This window comes from Felis catus, chromosome E2 (genome assembly GCF_018350175.1).
Source record: "Felis catus isolate Fca126 chromosome E2, F.catus_Fca126_mat1.0, whole genome shotgun sequence".
NCBI classification, from domain to species: domain Eukaryota; kingdom Metazoa; phylum Chordata; class Mammalia; order Carnivora; family Felidae; genus Felis; species Felis catus.
Window position 1 is genome coordinate 11,822,698 of NC_058382.1, and position 17,058 is coordinate 11,839,755.

At 52.3% G+C, this 17,058-nt stretch overlaps 1 protein-coding gene and 2 long non-coding RNA genes across 6 annotated transcripts in view; 2 read left to right on the top strand and 1 right to left on the bottom strand.

Annotated features, from left to right (window-relative positions):
* LOC123382230 overlaps positions 1-4,921 on the top strand; it is a 35,460-nt gene extending 30,539 nt beyond the window's left edge. For all 4 annotated transcript variants that reach the window (XR_006590277.1, XR_006590275.1, XR_006590276.1 and 1 more), the window contains one exon: positions 3,061-4,921. This is a non-coding gene — a long non-coding RNA (uncharacterized LOC123382230). The remainder of the gene's footprint in view (positions 1-3,060) is intronic.
* Positions 4,647-6,199, bottom strand: LOC109494776. The gene is made up of 2 exons (XR_002149818.3): positions 5,628-6,199; positions 4,647-5,265 (listed from the first exon to the last, which is right to left on the bottom strand). It is a non-coding gene; the product is annotated as an uncharacterized LOC109494776 (long non-coding RNA).
* Positions 6,200-6,353: 154 nt separating this feature from the next.
* Positions 6,354-17,058, top strand: part of CEACAM20 (CEA cell adhesion molecule 20) — a 32,484-nt gene continuing 21,779 nt past the window's right edge. Inside the window, 2 exon segments of the mRNA XM_045045905.1 lie at positions 6,354-6,480; positions 13,934-14,192. Of these exon segments, the coding sequence (XP_044901840.1) occupies positions 6,421-6,480; positions 13,934-14,192 (319 nt within the window). The 5' untranslated portion in view covers positions 6,354-6,420.

A 17,058-nucleotide genomic window follows, 5' to 3' on the forward strand; every position in this document is an offset into this window, starting at 1 on the left:
GGGGGGGGGGGGGGGGGGGGGGGGCGGGGGGTGTGAGCTAATCCAAGGAACGCAGGTGCCTCTAGAAGCTGGAGAAAGCAAGGGTATGGATTCTCCCCTGGAGCCCAGAGGAATGCGGCTGTGTTAAGTCACGTTACACTTCTGATTTGCAGAACCGTCAGATGAGACATTTGTGTTCCCTTAAGCTGCTAAGTTGGTGGAAATTCGTTCCGGCAGCTACAGGAAATGAAGGCATCTGGCAGCCACGTGACCTCTTACGACCTCACCAGGAAAGTCATGAGTCCCTGTCTTACGCTATTGCCAAAGCAGCCCCAGGCCAGCCCAGATTCCAGGCAGGGGTCTCAGCCTCATCCTCTCCGTGGAAGGAGTGACAAAGAATTTGCAGCCATTTTAACACCCTAACAAGCTCATGATCGACCTTTGCTGTTGTCTCCCCTTATTAGATGAGGAGGAGGCTCAGAGAGGTCTAGTAATTTGCTGCAGATCACTCAGCTAGAAAGTGGCTGAGCCGGAATTTAAGCCCGGAGTCCTTACTTCGAAGTATTTCCAATGTGTTCTTTGAGCCCAGCGTGTCCAGAGCCCCCTGTTTCCAGAAGCCAGACTGCTGACCTCTCTCGCTTCCCTTATTCGTCCGTCCTAGCGGGGTCTGGCCAGGTGCTGATCACACACGGTTCTGGCCTCAGTTCGGACAGACTAACTTCAATTCCACGAGTATGCTGTAACCAATGAGCTCACTCTTCCTGGGCCCCGGGGGTGGGGGTGGGGGGCACTCTAGATTAATGATGCTCGGTTGACAGGGCAGTTGAAATCCAGGGTGAATGGGTGGTTCCTGGAGGTGTTGGGCCTCTGGATTGTTATCCTGTGGCTCCTGTAAACGATTGCCACAAGTGTGGTGACTTACAACAGCACAAATGTATCCTTATATACTTCCGGAGGTTAGGAGTCCAAAATCAGTCTGCCAGGGGCAGAAGTCAAGATATTGGCGGGACTTTGCCCCCCTGGGAAGCTGTAGGGGAGAATGTGTTCCCTCATCTTTCCCAGCTTCTAGAACTGCATTCCTTGGTTCTTCATCTTCAAAGCCAGCATCATGGCACCACCTCTGACCCGGTTTCCCTCTGTTTCTGTCTGCTCCTACCACGTGGCCCTGTTCTCTTCTGTCAAATCTCCCTCTGTTGCCTCCTTCTTTTTTTTTTTTAATTTTTTTTTAACGTTTATTTATTTTTGAGACAGAGAGAGACAGAGCATGAACAGGGGAGGGGCAGAGAGAGAGGGAGACACAGAATCGGAAACAGGCTCCAGGCTCTGAGCCGTCAGCCCAGAGCCCGACGCGGGGCTCGAACTCACGGACTGCGAGATCGTGACCTGAGCTGAAGTCAGACGCTTAACCGACTGCGCCACCCAGGCGCCCCTCTGTTGCCTCTTCTAAGCACACTCGCCTTTAGGGTCCAGCTGGGTAATCCAGGCCAATCGCCCCATCTCAGGACCCCTTAACTTTGCCGTATCTGCAAACTATCTTTTTACCACATAAAGGAACAGTCACAGGTTCCGGGGATTAGGACTGGGAAATCTGCCACAACCTCCCCAACTCCTGTCTCCCCCTACCCCCGTCTCCACAGAAGCCTCGGCGGAGAGTGGCCAGGGCATTCTACGGACCACCCATCCCTGGGGAGGGGGCGTTGCTGGCATTGTACTTGGAGTGATGGTTGGTGTGGTTCTGGTCACCACCGTGGGCTATTTCCTGGGCTTCACGAGGGGCCAGGTAGCCATGGCTTCCCTTTCCCGAAAGGAGGGCTGGGCGCTCATCTCCGCAGGGAGGCTGGGGGAATCCCTGGACAGGATGAGGATAGAAACGGGTGAACCAGATTTCTGAGTTCTCTTTATGCTGGTGGAGACTAAGGGCGGACAGGTCAGCAGAGACCCGATCATAGAAGCCTTGAATGCCAAGCTAAAGGCTTTAGAGCTTACTCGTCTGGGTGGGGGGGGGTGGGGACCAAAGAGCTCTCCCTGCTCCACGGGCCGCCCCTCCACCGCTCTGGGCCTGGCAGAATGGCTGGCTGGGAGGGCGTGCAAGGGTAGCATGTGGGGGACAAGAGCTCAGAATTCTTTCCTAGGTGTGTGGAAGCTAGTGGTGAGAAGGGAGGCAAGTCGGTTAAGCGTCCGACTTCAGCCAGGTCACGATCTCGCGGTCCGTGAGTTCGAGCCCCGCATCGGGCTCTGGGCTGATGGCTCGGAGCCTGAAGCCTGTTTCCGATTCTGTGACTCCCTCTCTCTCTGCCCCTCCCCCGTTCATGCTCTGTCTCTCTCTGTCCCAAAAATAAAATAAAAATGTTGAAAAAAAAAAAAAGAAAAAAAAATTTAAAAGAGAAGGGAGGCAGAGGCCTGTTTGTAGAGACCTTGAATGCCAAGCTCAAAACTTCTCCCGTGGGGGGTCAGCAAACGCCATCTTCAGCCGCCCCCCCTCCCCCCCCCCGTTGCATGTAGATCTGGGGCAAGGAGGTGGTAAGGTTGAGTGAGGAACAAGAGAATGGACCTCCCTGTGTGTGTGTGTGTGTGTGTGTGTGTGTGTGTGTGTGTGGCAGGGAGGCGGTGGGAGGATGGGCATCAATGGTGGAAAGGCTGGTGTGGGTCATATCATGGAGGCCTTCGACACTAGAGCAGAGATTTGGGATTTTAGCCCCTTGTCGCGGGAAGCCCCGTATTCTGCACCCCCTTCCTCTGGGCAGAATTAAAATCCTCTCTCCTCTGACTTCCCCTCCGGCTCAGGGCCGCTGTGTTTTCTCACCTGAGAAGGTAAGTCCCTGCCGATTACTGCCACTGCCCACAGGGTCAGCAGGTGCACAGCGGGGCTTGGGGAGGGGTGCGGCATCCAGGGGAGGGAGCTTGAAAGCTGGGGAAGTGTCTCTGTAGATGAACCTCTGTCCCTTCCTCTCCTCTGTCCTGCGTGGGAGGCTGATGCTGGGCCGGAGGGCCCAGGGGCTCCCAGGGGCATGAGGAAGGGGCCCACTGGCCGGTCCAAGGACCCCTGTTTACCCCAGCCCCCCTTCTCTTTATCACCCTCAGAAGATAGATGAAGAGCGAGAGCTTGAAGGGGTCACTGCAGGAAGTCAGGGGAACCCGAGGCAGCTCCTTTGCAGCCTATCCCGGTCCTGCCATCTTCTGCTTAGAATGCACATCCTGGGCAGTGTGAATGGAGCCCCATTGGAGTGTCAGCGCCCTGGGAGCAGGGCCTTGTCTGCTTTGTCTGCCGTCGTGGCCGCAGTCCCTGGAACAGCGCCCGGCCCGTGGTAGCTGCCCAGTGTATGTGAGTTGACCGGCGGAATGAGCGGACAGATAACCCCCTGGGACTACAGTGAGGACCAGCGCACGGACGTTCACAGCAAAAGCCGTCGATCGGGTCAGTGTGCCGCCATCCAGAATTGAGGGCCCTTCCTGGCCTCCCAGCCCTCTTCCTGGCTGCGTGGGCCTCTTGTCTTTGGGCTTCTGGGTTCACTCGGCGAAGCAGAGATGCGGGGAGGGGTTATCTTCATCTCGCGCACGCGGCTGAACTTCAGGCCCCGCTCCCTGGGGCCAGGGGCTGGTTTTGCTTTTGTCCTTTGCAGACTCGGACATTTCGGCTTGGAGTCGTGATCCAGAAGGCCAGCACCACCCTGACACTCACTACTTGGAGTTTTCTGCCGTCGAACAAAAAGGACACCCAAATGCCAACAAAAGCACGTGAAGAGATGCTCCAAGTCAGAACTTCTCAGGGGAGTGAAGCTCAAAACAGCAGGATGTTATTGGACACCTGTCAGCCTGGAAAAGCGAGAGGGCTGGATGATGCCAAGTGTTCGTGGGGACAGAGTCGGGGGAGCCTCAGACAGCGTTGGCGGGAATGTGGGCGGCAACAGCGATTCTGTGGACAACCCGGTAGGACTTGGGAAGACCAAGCATGTGCAGCCCCCAGGACCCAGCAATTATCCTCTTGGGTATATACTCCCACAGGAATGTTCTCGCAGCCCAAAGGAACATAAAGATGCGCATTGTAGGGGCGCCTGGGTGGCTCCGTCGGTTGAGCGTCCAGCTTCGGCTCAGGTCACCATCTCACGGTCCGTGGGTTCGAGCCCCGGGTCGGGCTCTGTGCTGACAGCTCGGAGCCTGGAGCCTGCTTTGGATTCTGTGTCCCCCTCTCTCTCTCTGCCTCTTTCTCTCTCTCTCAAAATTAAATAAACATTAAAAAAAATTTTTTTTAAAAAAGAAGCCCCAGGTTAAGTCTCCCGTGCCCCTGTTCCTACCTGCTCTCTCGAAGCTTTCAGAGACAGAGGGTAGATGGGAATTTTGAAAGCTCGCGACCCTGTCTTCATCCTTCATGCCCACGGAATCAGATCCAGCCCTCAGCATGTGCCTGACAAAGTGGGCTGGGCCAGAACCTGCCCCAGGAGAGTGTGACTGTCGCCAGATGTGTGGGTAGGCCACAGGAGGACGAGGAAACGCGGTGCTGGGGGGAAGTGGCTCCCTGACTGGATCCTCTTGCCCCTGGCACCCCCAACCTCACTTACTTCGGTTGTTTGAAGTTTTCATGCTCCTCCCACCACAGGGCCTTTGCTTATACTCTTCTGTCTGCCATACTCTTTATACCAAGTAGGGATTTGGTTCCGGGGCATGAAACAGAAATTCAAAATAGCAGTGCTTTTATTAATAGAGCATGTAGTTCTCTCTCATGGAATGTAAGTTGTGGTAGTTTCATTGGCAGCAGTGACCCCACTTCTCCACTCGCTGTATCCACACCCCCTGTACCATGACTTACGGCTTCTTCCATCAAGAGGCAGAATCCTTTTCCTGCCCCCCCCCCCCCCGAGTCTGGGCTGGCCTCCTGACTTGCTCTGGTTAACAGAATGAGGTAGAAATAATAAAGTGCTAACGCTGAGCCCAGGTCTCAAGAGAACTTGTGTACTACCTGTGTCTCTCTCTTGAAGCCGCTAAGCTTTAGGGGGGTTTGTGACACAGCGATAGCTAACTGGTAAAGAAATCACAGTCTGGTCTTGCGGCTTCATGGTCCCCAGAGATCCAAGCACCTTCTGTGTACGTCTTTCATTGTACCAGGCATGGCCTCCTTCCATAGGTCTCCTCATTGCTCAAAGTGGCTGCCGGCGCTCCAGCCGTTGCACGTTAGTCTCTTGACTTAGGTAATTCTGACCTGTCTTTTTGATCCCAGACCAAACGATCCCATGAACAACACTTGCACGATTTGCCCCGAGGTAAATATCCTCATGTATCCATAATGATTGTCTTAAGATAAATACAAGAGGAATTGTGAGGTCAAAGAGAAGGCACATTTTTATGTCCTTTGACACATCCTGCTTAGAAAGCTTGCACTGGCGTGCACTCGCCCTTGCCAGTGCTAGCTGCTGTCATTTAAAAATTCGGCTGGGGTGCCCGGGTAGCTCAGTTGGTTAAGCAGCTGACTTAGGCTCAGGTCATAGTCTCACGGTTTGTGAGTTCGAGCCCCTTATCGGGTGAGCTTGGGCCCCACTTTGGGATTCTCTCTCTCTCCCCCTCCCTCTGCCCCTCCCTCCCTTGTACTCTCTCTCAAAAATAAAAAAACAAAAACAAAAACATAAAAATTCTAGACCACTGTTTTTCACACTTACTTTGTTTTCTCCCACGCTGACCGGGTGACACGTCTTTGTTGACCCTCTCTGCCCGTCCATCCATTTGCCAAGCAGCCCGCAGGCGTCAGAAACCAAGCATCGGGGTGACTCGAGTGTCCCTGTGGCTTCCTCGTCCACCCCTAGGCCTTTGGAGCCCAGCTGGCCTTTGGAAACTGCCTGCCAGGCAGAATCTGAGGCGGAGAAGAAGCCGCCTTTACTTTTCCTCTTGTTCTCTATCGCTTGTTCCGCTAAACTCCCATCCGTGGCCTTGGAGGCTGATGTCAACACCTTCACAGCAGGCTGCAGGTGCCTGGCAAAAACTAGCCCGGAGCCCAGGCTCGGGTCTGCAGCCCGTGACTCCAGTTGGGGCCAACGCTGTGTGCCCGGCACCTCGGGTGGCACGGAGGACCTCCGGGGCACGTGGAGGCTGCCCCCGCCCCCTGCCGAGGGGCCCAAGGCCACGCTCCTCGTCGACAAAAGCAGGGCGGGGCTGTTCTTTCTGGCCGGGTAGCTGGGTCACTGCAGCCTCTGGAGGACCCCGCCCTAAGCCTCGGGCCCTCTTCCCAGGCTCACCTCCAAGACCCTGGGGGCACTTCTGTCCCTCACGGGGCAGTCTGGGCTGAACGGGGGCGGGACACAGAGGGACGGGACTGATGGGCTCTCTTTGGGGGTGACGAGAAACCAAGGACCCTGCAGCGGTGCGTGTGGACGCTTCTCAGACGCTCCTGCTTTCCCTCTAGGTCTAGACTCCAACTGGGAGGAGGCAGAAAGGCCATGGGGGCCTCATGAAAACATGGCTGGTCCCTTAGAGGGTCCCTGCGGACGGAACTTCTGGAACGGCTCCGGCGTGCGGGTAACAGCTACGCGCTCACGTTTCCTGATTTTCTTCCCCAGCCCTGTGCGCCCCCCCACACACCTTCACATCTTAGAGAATGGCACCTCTGATCCGCCAGCAAATACTCTCGGCTTCGGGATGGCCAATGTCCCCATTTGTCGGTTTCGTTATTGCAACCGCTTCGGTTCAAGTCACCGACCTCTCGCGCCTGGACTGTTGCGGCCACCTCCGGACCGCCTTGCTTCTGCTTTGCCCCGGGGTTGCCGCGTGTAACTGTGCGTGTAGCGGGGACCCTGCGGGTGTTACCTGTATGCGCATCGCGGCCTGCCTCTCCGAGCTGAGCAGTGTGGCCACTCTGTCCTTGGACTGCAAAACCCATTCACGGTGCAGCCAGAATGATCATTTAACGTCACCCCTTCGCCCCAAAGCCTCCAGTGGTTCCAGAACTCTCTTAAGAACACAATCCTTAAAATGGCCTAGGCGAGCGGCCGTGAATTGGTCCCAACCACGGCCAATACTGCCCCCTAGTGGGGGGCAGTGTGTGGGGTAATTGGCAATGTGGGGATGTTCTCGTCTCAAAGCCTAGAGGGACCTTCTAGGGTCGTGGAGGGTCAGACTTGCTAAACTACTTGCAATGCCTAGGAGAGCCCCACAGGACAAATAACTTAATAATAATAATAATAGTAATAATAATAATAAATCATATACATATGATTTATATATATACATTTATATATTTTATATACCTGTACATAATTCTCCTCCTCCCTCTCCTTCCCCTTCTTCCCCTCCTTCTCCTTCCCCTTCCCAAAGATGCCAATAGCACCGGTGTGGTGTGCCCGCCTTACCTCTGACCTTATCTCCTACCTCTCTCCTTTTCACTCACTCAACTCCAGCCGCACCGATCTTTCTACCGTTCTCTTAAACCAACACTCTCACTCCTGCCTCAGGGCCTTTGCACCTGCCCTTTCCTCTCCCCTTGTTGAGCTCCCATGAGCGAGAGCCTAAAAGGGGCTAATTCCAGTGTTGGAATGCTGCCAAGTGGCCCCCGTGGTAGTGCCCCTTGCCTCCTCCCTCTGCCTGCTTCATGGGCTCCTGCAGCAAGCAGGTGTCTGCCCAGCTGGCCGTGGCCTCCATTCCTCCCTGGGCCACCGAGGGGAACGACATCAGCCTGTCTGTCCAGGGGCTCCCTCAGAATCTCATCTCCTACAAGTGGTTCTGAGGAACAGCCACCACCCAGGTTACCCAGATCCTTAATTTTATTTCATTTATTTTTATTTTTTTAAATGTTTGGTCATTTTTGAGAGAGAATGAATGAATGAATGAATGGGGCAGAGAGAGAGAGAGAGAGAGGGAGACCAAGGATTTGAAGCAGGCTCTGCACTATCAGCAGAGAACCCAACGTGGGGCTCAAACTCACGAACTTTGAGATCATGACTTGAGCCAAAGTCGGACGCTCAACCGACCGAGCCACCCAGGCGCCCCTGTTACGTTTTTTAAAAGTGTGATGTTGGGGCGCCTGGGTGGCACAGTCGGTTAAGCGTTCGACTTCAGCCCAGGTCACGATCTCGGGGTCCGTGAGTTCGAGCCCTGCGTCGGGCTCTGGGCTGATGGCTCGGAGCCTGGAGCCTGCTTCCGATTCTGTGTCTCCCTCTCTCTCTGCCCCTCCCCCGTTCATGCTCTGTCTCTCTCTGTCCCAAAAAAAAATAAATAAACGTTGAAAAAAAAATTTTTAAAGTGTGATACCACTTAGTGTTGTCAGGGAGGTGGGAAGTGAACACTCCCAGGCACGGCTGTGGAGAGTGTAGGGAGAAGCCTTGTTCTGAAGGCGCTTTGGTCTTTGCTGGCACGGAATTTTTAAAGGCTTTCTTTGGGAATAATTTCAGATTTCAAACTGTGGCAAAAATCGTCAAAAGGGTACAAAGAACCATCACGTCCCCCTTAACCAGACTCGTCTGTTGTCACTATTGACTCTTTATCATTCTGTGCTCTCTGTCTCTCCTCATCCCCAGCCCCCATGTGAGAGTAAGACACAAACATCACGACTCTCTACCCCCAGATACCGGGAGTGTGCATTCCCTAAGAACAGGAAATACATAAACGACTGTGGACTTCGTGAATGCACAGTGATGCACTGCTTTTAGCAAATTGTCCACGTTCCAACTCTCAGTCACTGTGATAAAAAGTCCTTTATAACATATATCCACCCCCCCCCCCCCATCCAGTTCAGGACCCAGTCTATAATCGGGAGCTGTTTTGTGTCCTGTCTCTTGAGCCTCCTATAACCTGGAACTTTCCCACAGCCTCTCTTTATCTTCAACAACAGTGACTTTTTTAAGGACTATACCTCCCCCTTTACAAAAGAGAACATTTCTCACTTTGTGTTTGTCTGATGTTTCCTTGTAATCAGGCACTCCTGGCCAGCAGACTGCGTGTGTGAGGTTGTGTCCTTCTTGGGGGCGTGGCATCTGGGGACGGGGCACAGTGTCCGTCTGTCCACCGTGGGCGATGTCATTTTTGACCACCGAGTCAAAATGGTTGCTGTTTTCTCTTTCGTCCCTTGGAATAAGTAAGCATTGTGTGGACAGACACATGAAGGCCGTCTCCTACCCACCAAAACTTCCTCCGAGGCTGGGCGTCCACTGATGGTTCTTGCTTTGGAGGTCCTGCAAATGACGATTTCCTGAGTCCAAGACTCTCAGCATTGAGCAGTCAGAAATGGGATTCTTCCGTAAGCAAGATCCCTCCCCCACCTCTCGTTTCTGTCCTCTATTTTTTTTCTTCCTTTCCTCCTTTCCTTCTTCCACACTTCCTCCCTCCCGCCTCCCCTCCCTCCCTTCCTCTTTCTCTCTCTCTCTCTCTCTCTCTCGCATCTGTCGTCTATTATCTGCCATCTACCTGTATGCCATCTATCATCTACTTGTGTATCACTCTGTCATCTACCTACTGTCTATCCACCCATCTTTCTATTATCCATCCGCCCATTATCTATCAGTCATCTGTCTATCTCTCATCGCTATGTGCTCGTAAATTTCTTTTTTTAATGGTTTAAAACTCATCACTGGACTTAATATTTTGGTGCTTAAATTCTTCCAGATGTGGCCAGTGAGAGCCTCTTTGATCTTCCTTGTGACATGCCCATTTTTCAAAAGCACTTCCTTCCTTTCTGGCGTAGGATATCCCAGGCTCGTGTTGTACATATCGTGCTCGACTTCTGGGTGTTTATCCAAAGGAAACAAAAACACGAACCGAGAAAGGTACCGGCACCTCCCATGTGCACTGCAGCATCATTTACAGTGCCCAAGACACGGAAACAAACCTCAGTGTCCTTTGACGGATAAATGAGTAAAGGAAACGTGTCAGCTATGTTGCATTGAAAAGTTCCGTTTGCATGTTTTTGCTGCTCCTACGTAGGAATGCAGTTGAATTCTGTGTGTTGATCTTGTATCTGGAGACCTTACTGAACTCACTTGTTGGTTGTAGGAATATTTTGGTTTTGGTTTTTGGATATCATTTAGGATTCTCTTCATAGACCATTGTGACACCCACAGACTGAGACGGTTTTATGCCTTCTTTGCCGATATGTATGGCTTTTCTTGCCTATTTCACTGGCTAGAACTTTCAGTACTCTGTTGAGCAAGAGTAGGTAGCCCAGACATCCTGACTAGTTTCTAATTTTAGGAGCAAAGAATTCATTGTTCTACCATCAAATGTAATGTTAGCTGTAGTGTGTGTGTGTGTGTGTGTGTGTGTGTGTGTGTGTGTGTATTGTTTTTCAAGTTGAGGAAATTCCCCTCCATTCCTAGTTTTCTGAGGGTTTTAATCATGAACAAATATTGGATTTTCCCAAATGCTCTTTTCTTTTTCTTTTCTTTATTTTTGAGAGGGACAGAGGGAGAGAGAGAGAGCACGAGCAGGGGAGGGGCAGAGAGAGAGGGAGTCACAGAATCTGTGAGCTGTCAGCACAGAGCCCAACGTGGGGCTTGAACTCACGAACCATGAGATCGTGACTTGAGCTGAAGTCGGACACTTAACCCACTGAGCCACCCGGGCGCCCCTCTCAAATGCTTTCGGCATCAATTTATGTGACCATGTGATTTTTTTTTTCTTCATTAGCCTGTTAATATGGTGGATGACATCAGTTGGTTTTCAAATATGAAACCCGTCTTTTGTTAAGAATTCTTGTGTCTGTATTCCTGTGGAGATATGCTCTGTAACTTCCTTTCTTTGTACTGTCTTTGTTTGGTTTTGGTATCAGGGTAATATTGGCCTCGTAAAATGGATACAGAAGTATTTCTCCTTTTTCTATATTCTGGAAGAGATTGCATAAAATGGGTGCTGATTCTTTAAAGAGTTGGTAGAACCCTCAGGCAAAACCCTCTGGGCCTGGAGATTTCTTTTTTCCTGGATTTTAAATTACAAAATCAGGGACGCCTGGGTGGCTCAGTCGGTTAAGTGTCTGGCTTTGGCTCAGGTTATGATCTCATGGTTTACGAGTTCGAGCCCCGCATTGGGCTCTGTGTTGACAGCTCAGAGCCTGGAGCCTGCTTTGGATTCTGGGTCTCCCTTTCTCTCTGCCCCTCCCCTGCTCATGCTCTCTCTCTCTCTCTCTCTCTTTCTCTCTCTCAAAAATAAAGAGACATTTAAAACGTTTTTTTTTTTTTAATTATAAAATCCGCTTCCTTAACTGTTACAGGGCTATTCAAATAATCTGTTTCACATTGGGTTAGTGATGGTACTTTGTGATCTTCAAGGAACTGGTTCATTTTCTCTACATGGTTAAATTTATGGGTGTAGGCCTGTTTGTCCTGTTCCCTTATCACCCCACTGTTGGTAGCAGGGCCTAATGACGTTTACTGTTTCTTCCCCAACACTGGTGATTGTCCGATAAATGAGTAATCCGAAGGTTCCCTCTTTATTTTCTTAGTAATGGTAGAGGTTAATCAATTTTATTGATCATTTGATAGGACCAGCCTTTTTGTTTCATTGACCTTCTCTGTGGTTCAGTTTCATTGATTAGTGCTCTTTATTATTTTCCTTCTTCTGCTTGATTTGGGTTTAATTTATTCTTTTTCTAATTTCTTGAGGCGGGAACTTAGATTGTTGAAGACTTTCCCTCTCGCCTGAAGTTGGCATTTTTGTGCTATCAGTTTCCCTCTCAGCACTGCTCCCACAACTTTGACGTGCAGTATTTTCATTCTCATGCAGTTCAACGTATTTCTTGTTTTTCTCCGAGACTCCCTCTTTGACCCGTGGCTTATTTATAATGTGCTGTTCAGTCTCCGAATATTTGGAGAGTCTGCTATTATCTTTCTGTTAGTTATTTCCAGTTTGAGTCTGTTGTGGTCACACTGTATGATTTCCATTTTTTAAAAAGTTTGCTGAGTTCTGTTTTATGGCCCAGGATATGGCTTATCTTGGTATATGTTCCATGAATGGTTGAAAAGAACGTACGGGGCGCCTGGGTGGCTCAGTCGGTTAAGCGTCCGACTTCGGCTGAGGTCATGATCTCACGGTTTGTGAGTTCGAGCCCCGCGTGGGACTCTGTGCTGACAGCTCAGAGCCTGGAGCCTGCTTCGGATTCTGTGTCTCCCTCTCTCTCGGCCCCTCCCCCACTTGCATGCACACTGTCTCTCTCAAAAACAAATAAATAAACATTAAAAAAAATACAGTCTTCATTGTAAATCAAGACCCTTTCCAGTTTACCCTTTTATAAACTGTGTGGCACCAGATATCTTTATAGCTAATTTCTTTGCACATGGTTATGATAATTTCATTAGGAATAATTATAAAAAGTGGAACCACTAGGGCAAATGTATACCTGCTTCACAGCTTTTGATCTGTATTGCCAAACTCTCTTCAAAGAAGATCTTTACTAATTTATAACCTAGTCTTCACCCGGCCTCTGCAGTCGGTCCTTAGAGTAGCCCATGATTACCTGAAATTAGAGGCAAATGTGTGCATGGGTGTGTTTTCTGGAGAGAGGACCTGGGATCCACTCTTCAGGGGAGTGGGTGAGGGCTTGGTGGGTATGTGTGTGAGTGTGTGTGTGTGTGTGTGTTCCCATTAGAGTTGAGGCTGGTGCCAGATGTGTTCACTTTGGAACCAACAAAGCCAGCAGTGGGTGTTTCCAAGGCCCCAGGGAGGCATTTCCTGCCACTGATAATTCCCGCGGCTCCAGATCCCTTTCAGCCCTATCACCCTCAGTTTCTCTTTTCTCCTCCCCAGAAAAGGCCGCCAACCCCGGTGGCAGCCCTGTCTCCCGTGGAGCACATGGCCTCCTTGAATTTGACATGTGTCTCCCCAAAACAAGGAGGTGATGATCTGGTGGTTTCTGAATGTCGAGGTGATTCGGGGAGGGGAGGGGCCGGTGATGTCAGCGGATGGCGGGGCCTCGCATTCCCACAGTCACACGCCATGACTCTGGCAACCACCACTGGGAGACCAGGAGGCACCCGGGAGCCAGACCCCACGAGGGCCTTGTGCTGATGTGGCCTGCGAGTGTGGGTTTCCCCGCCCCATTACAGACCCACCTCTGCAACACAGGGTACCCCCCTCCCTACCGCCCACTGGCCCACCCACCATTTATAGCCAAGAACAGGGGCCGTGTAGATGGAGCAAGGGCTCTACAGACTGGCTGGATTCAAATCCAGGCTCTGCTCTTTCTGAGCTGGTGACCTTGGGCAAGCTACGTCACCTTTCCGTGCCTCAGTGTCCTCATCAGGAAGGTGGAAGTCACAGTAGTGTCTCCCTCCATGGGTCCTTGTGAGGAGCAGAGTCGGTTCACGTAAGGACTTAGAACAAAGCCTGGCACGTAAGTACTCCTTCTCTCACAAGTTCGTTCACCATGTATTTATTTAAGAGGCACTTACGGAGCCTTTATTATGTAACAAATTAGGGACTTTCAGACTCGTCCCACCTCAAGTTCGAGGTCAGATGTAGACCACAGGATTCCAATCTCCCAGAAATTCCAGTCCTTAGAACACAAATATTTGCAGAACTGAAAGGACTCGAAGATACCCTTCCTTCTACAAACAACAAAACCGAGGTCAAGAACGGGGAGGGGCTCAGCCGAGATCTCACAGCGGTAGGAGTAAAGGCAGGAACTTGAACCCAGGTTTCTCCCCCTCCTTCCCCTCCTTCTCTCTTGAACGATATGAGCTCCCGCTCTATGCTGAACGTTAGCCCAGGCAATGCAGTGGACATAACAGACAAGCATCTGTTCTCACGGAGCTGAAGTCTCGCTAGGGGCAGTGAGGGACCCAGACACCACAGTGAAGGGGTGGCTGCAATAGTTCATTCATTCATTCATTCATTCACTCATTCATGGGGCAAACTCCCAGGTCATGTGACTGCACGCCGCCCTCAATGTGTGGAACTTTCGGCCCTGAACTAAATGCTCAGTCTGGTGGGAATCGTGGTCCTTGTTTTCCATACTTTTCCCAACTAGGATGTTTTTCTCTCGGTCCAGGTGGCCCTGACACTCCACCATGACCTCACCAGACCCAACTTCACCCGAGTGATTGGTTCCAACCTCCCCCTACTCTGCTTGGCTGACTCCCAGCCCCCTGCCCGGTACATACGGAGCATCAGTGGGATCCCCGGGCCTGATGGCCAGACCCTCTTCATTTCCAGTCTCTCCAGGGTACGCTCGGAGGTCTATACCTGCAGGGCCTCAAACTCCATTTCCAGCTCGCACAGCAGCGTGGACGCCGACATCACCGTCTCAGGTATTGCTCTGTGGGCTGAATGTGTGTGTCCCCCGCAAATTCATAGGTTGAAATCCCAGCTCCCAGAGTGATGGTGTTGGGAGGTGGGGCCTTTCGGGAGGTGAGGAGGTCACGAGGACAGAGCCTCCTGAATGGGATCAGAGGCTCCAGAGGGATCCTGAGCTCCTTCGACCGTGTGAGGACACGGTGAGAACCAGGAAGAGGGCCCTCACTAGAACCTGACCACGCTGCACCCACCAGAACCATGAGATATAAATTTCTGTTGTTTCTAATCTTCCCGGTATGTGTTTCGCTATAGCAGCTGAAACAGACCAAGACGGATGTACAGCTAGGGTTGAGGCTTATTGGTTGAAGGTGAAATGCCCAAAATTTAAGAAAGAAAAAGAGATCAAGAGAAAAAGATCATTCCAATAAATAGAGTCCCTGGGACTTTATTGTTGGAGTTTGGTTCTGTTTTCTTCTTGGGATTCTTTTCTTAGCTCTTCCACGCCTCTATATACTCAGCAGAGATTTTTCTAACCCGTGTTATGCAAAATAAGTTTTTGCTCTTAAACTAGCAAACTGACTCTGACCTGTAGGGGTTGCTTTTTTTTTTTTTTTTTTTAAGTCTTTAAATTTTTTTTTTTTAATGTTTATTCTTGAGGGGGAGACAGTGTGAGCGGGGAGGGGCAGAGAGGGAGGGAGACACAGAATCCGAGGGAGGCTCCAGGCTCTGAGGGGTCAGCACAGAGCCCGACGCAGGCTGGAACTCATGAACCATGAGCTAGATTATGACCTGAGCCGAAGTTGAATGCTTAACGACTGAGCCACTCAGGCGCCCTCTAACTAAATTTATGTATTTTTTTATACATTTTTATTTTAGAGAGTGCAAGCAGGGGAGAGGGGCAGAGGGAGACAGAGAGAGAGAAAGAGAGAGAGAGAGAGAGAGAGAGAGAGAGAGAATCCTAAGCAGGTTCCGTGCTCAGTATGGAGCCTGATGCAGGGCTCGGTTCCACGACCCTGGGATCATGACCTGAGCTGGAATCAAAGTCAGATGCTCAACCGACTGAGCCACCCAGACGCCCCGTTGGTGTCCTGCTTGTTGCTTGCCTCCCTCTGCCCCTCCCCATCCTTGCATAAAAGTGATTTCTTTAAGGGCAGAGATCTGTATTTGTTTCATTTGCTGGTCTGTGCTCCAAGCACCTAAAAAAAAGTGCCTGGCGCATAGTAGGCCCAAAGAAATGTTTGCCGAGGGAAGGTGGGCGCGAGCCATGGAGAGGCAGTACGGGCTGGGAGGTCAGTCGAGGTCATGCTTGGGAAGACACAGCCTGGGGCCAGCCTGCGTGAGTCTGGCAGGTGAGGGTGTGGGGGCAGCAGGGCCCTGGGTTTATTTGCACTTGTCAGAGACCAAGTAGAAGTTGTCTTCCAGGGAGGGGCCCAGGAAGTTCCTCTCTCTTGTTGGAGCAGGAAAACACAGAACCTGCCATGGGGAAGGGGGGTGGGGGATTTTGGGAGAGAAAACCCCAGCCCTGTGTGTAGGGGCAGATTCGGGAAAGTCCACTCCAGTGATGGCTCTGTCCTCTAGGGTGGGGCGGAGGGGAGGGAGAGAAGAGGGTCTCCGGCCCGGGGCGGTGGGGGGCATTGGGCAGCGGAATCCGGAGGGAAGCCTGGCTGAGGAGTGGATTGCAGGTCAGAACAGGATGGGTAGACGGAGGCCTTGAATGCCGACTCAGGTGCCCCAGGTGCGCTCAGCACAGGGAGCCCCAGGCACCGGGGGTGCGGTAGGGTGATGCGGCCACCGGCGTCCAAATGCGTGTACAGAGGAGACGGGGCTGGAGCTGGCCAGGAGCCACTTTCGGGCCTTGGAAGGCAGGACACGTGGAGGTGAAGAGCCAGGTGGATCAGAGCCTGTGGCCCGATAGGCCCTGTGACTTTAGGCGAGAGCTAAGTCACCTCCCCTCCGTGAGCGTCGGTGTGGTGGGCGACGAGATGGGATAATAATATCCCCTAACCTGCTTGACTCTTTTGTCTCCGCCGCCGAATCACTTCCTGATATGCCACGTGACGTACCTGTTTCGTAGGCTTGTCGCGTATGGTCTCTGTCTGCACTGTGCATTTTGTCCCGAGCACCTAGAGCAAGCCCAGGAGGTGCTCAGGGTGCGGGCGTCGAGTGACGGAGTGGGTGCGCACTTCCACAGAGGGGCTGCTGTCCCGACGCCTAGTGGAGACCCACGCCCACCGAGGGCTTGCTCTGTGCCGGGCTCTGCTCCAAGCCCTTGCCCGGCCTTAAGTCATTGTCTCCGTCTGCAGCTGGGATACGGAAGCTCACAGAGGTGACATCCCCTTCCCGGCAAGGCGCAGCTGCGCCGTGGAGGGCGGAGAGGCTGAACCCTCCCCGCCCCGTCTTACAGCGGAGGACAGGGTCACGAGGGCGGGGGATCGACGCGCTCAAGGCTGAACACGTGGCCGGTGGAGGGGCCAGGTTTCGAACCTCCAGAGCCACTTTGCTAAGCCTCGTGCTTCCCTGAAGCAGATGCTTGGTGACTGCCTGTGGCATGAATGAGACCCAGGCGGGCAGCAAGCGGAGGTAGCCGGGTGACTGAGATCTTCCGTGATGCCAAGGTGCCTCCCGTGCCCTAAGTCGTGGCTTTAGAGTTTTCTTAACCACTACCTACACCGCCCACCCTCTCACTTCCTCTTTTCGGGAGCCGCCTGAACTTCCTTCCTTGCCGCCAACTCAGCAACCTCCCGCACGCCGCCCCTCCTCCTGCCAGACTCTCCCCTGACCCACCCCTGCATCTTCCAGGTCTCAGGTTTGATGGCCTCTCTTCCAGGAAGCCCTCCCTGACCTCCAGACCGGGTCACGTGCCTCCTCCGGGCTCCCCCA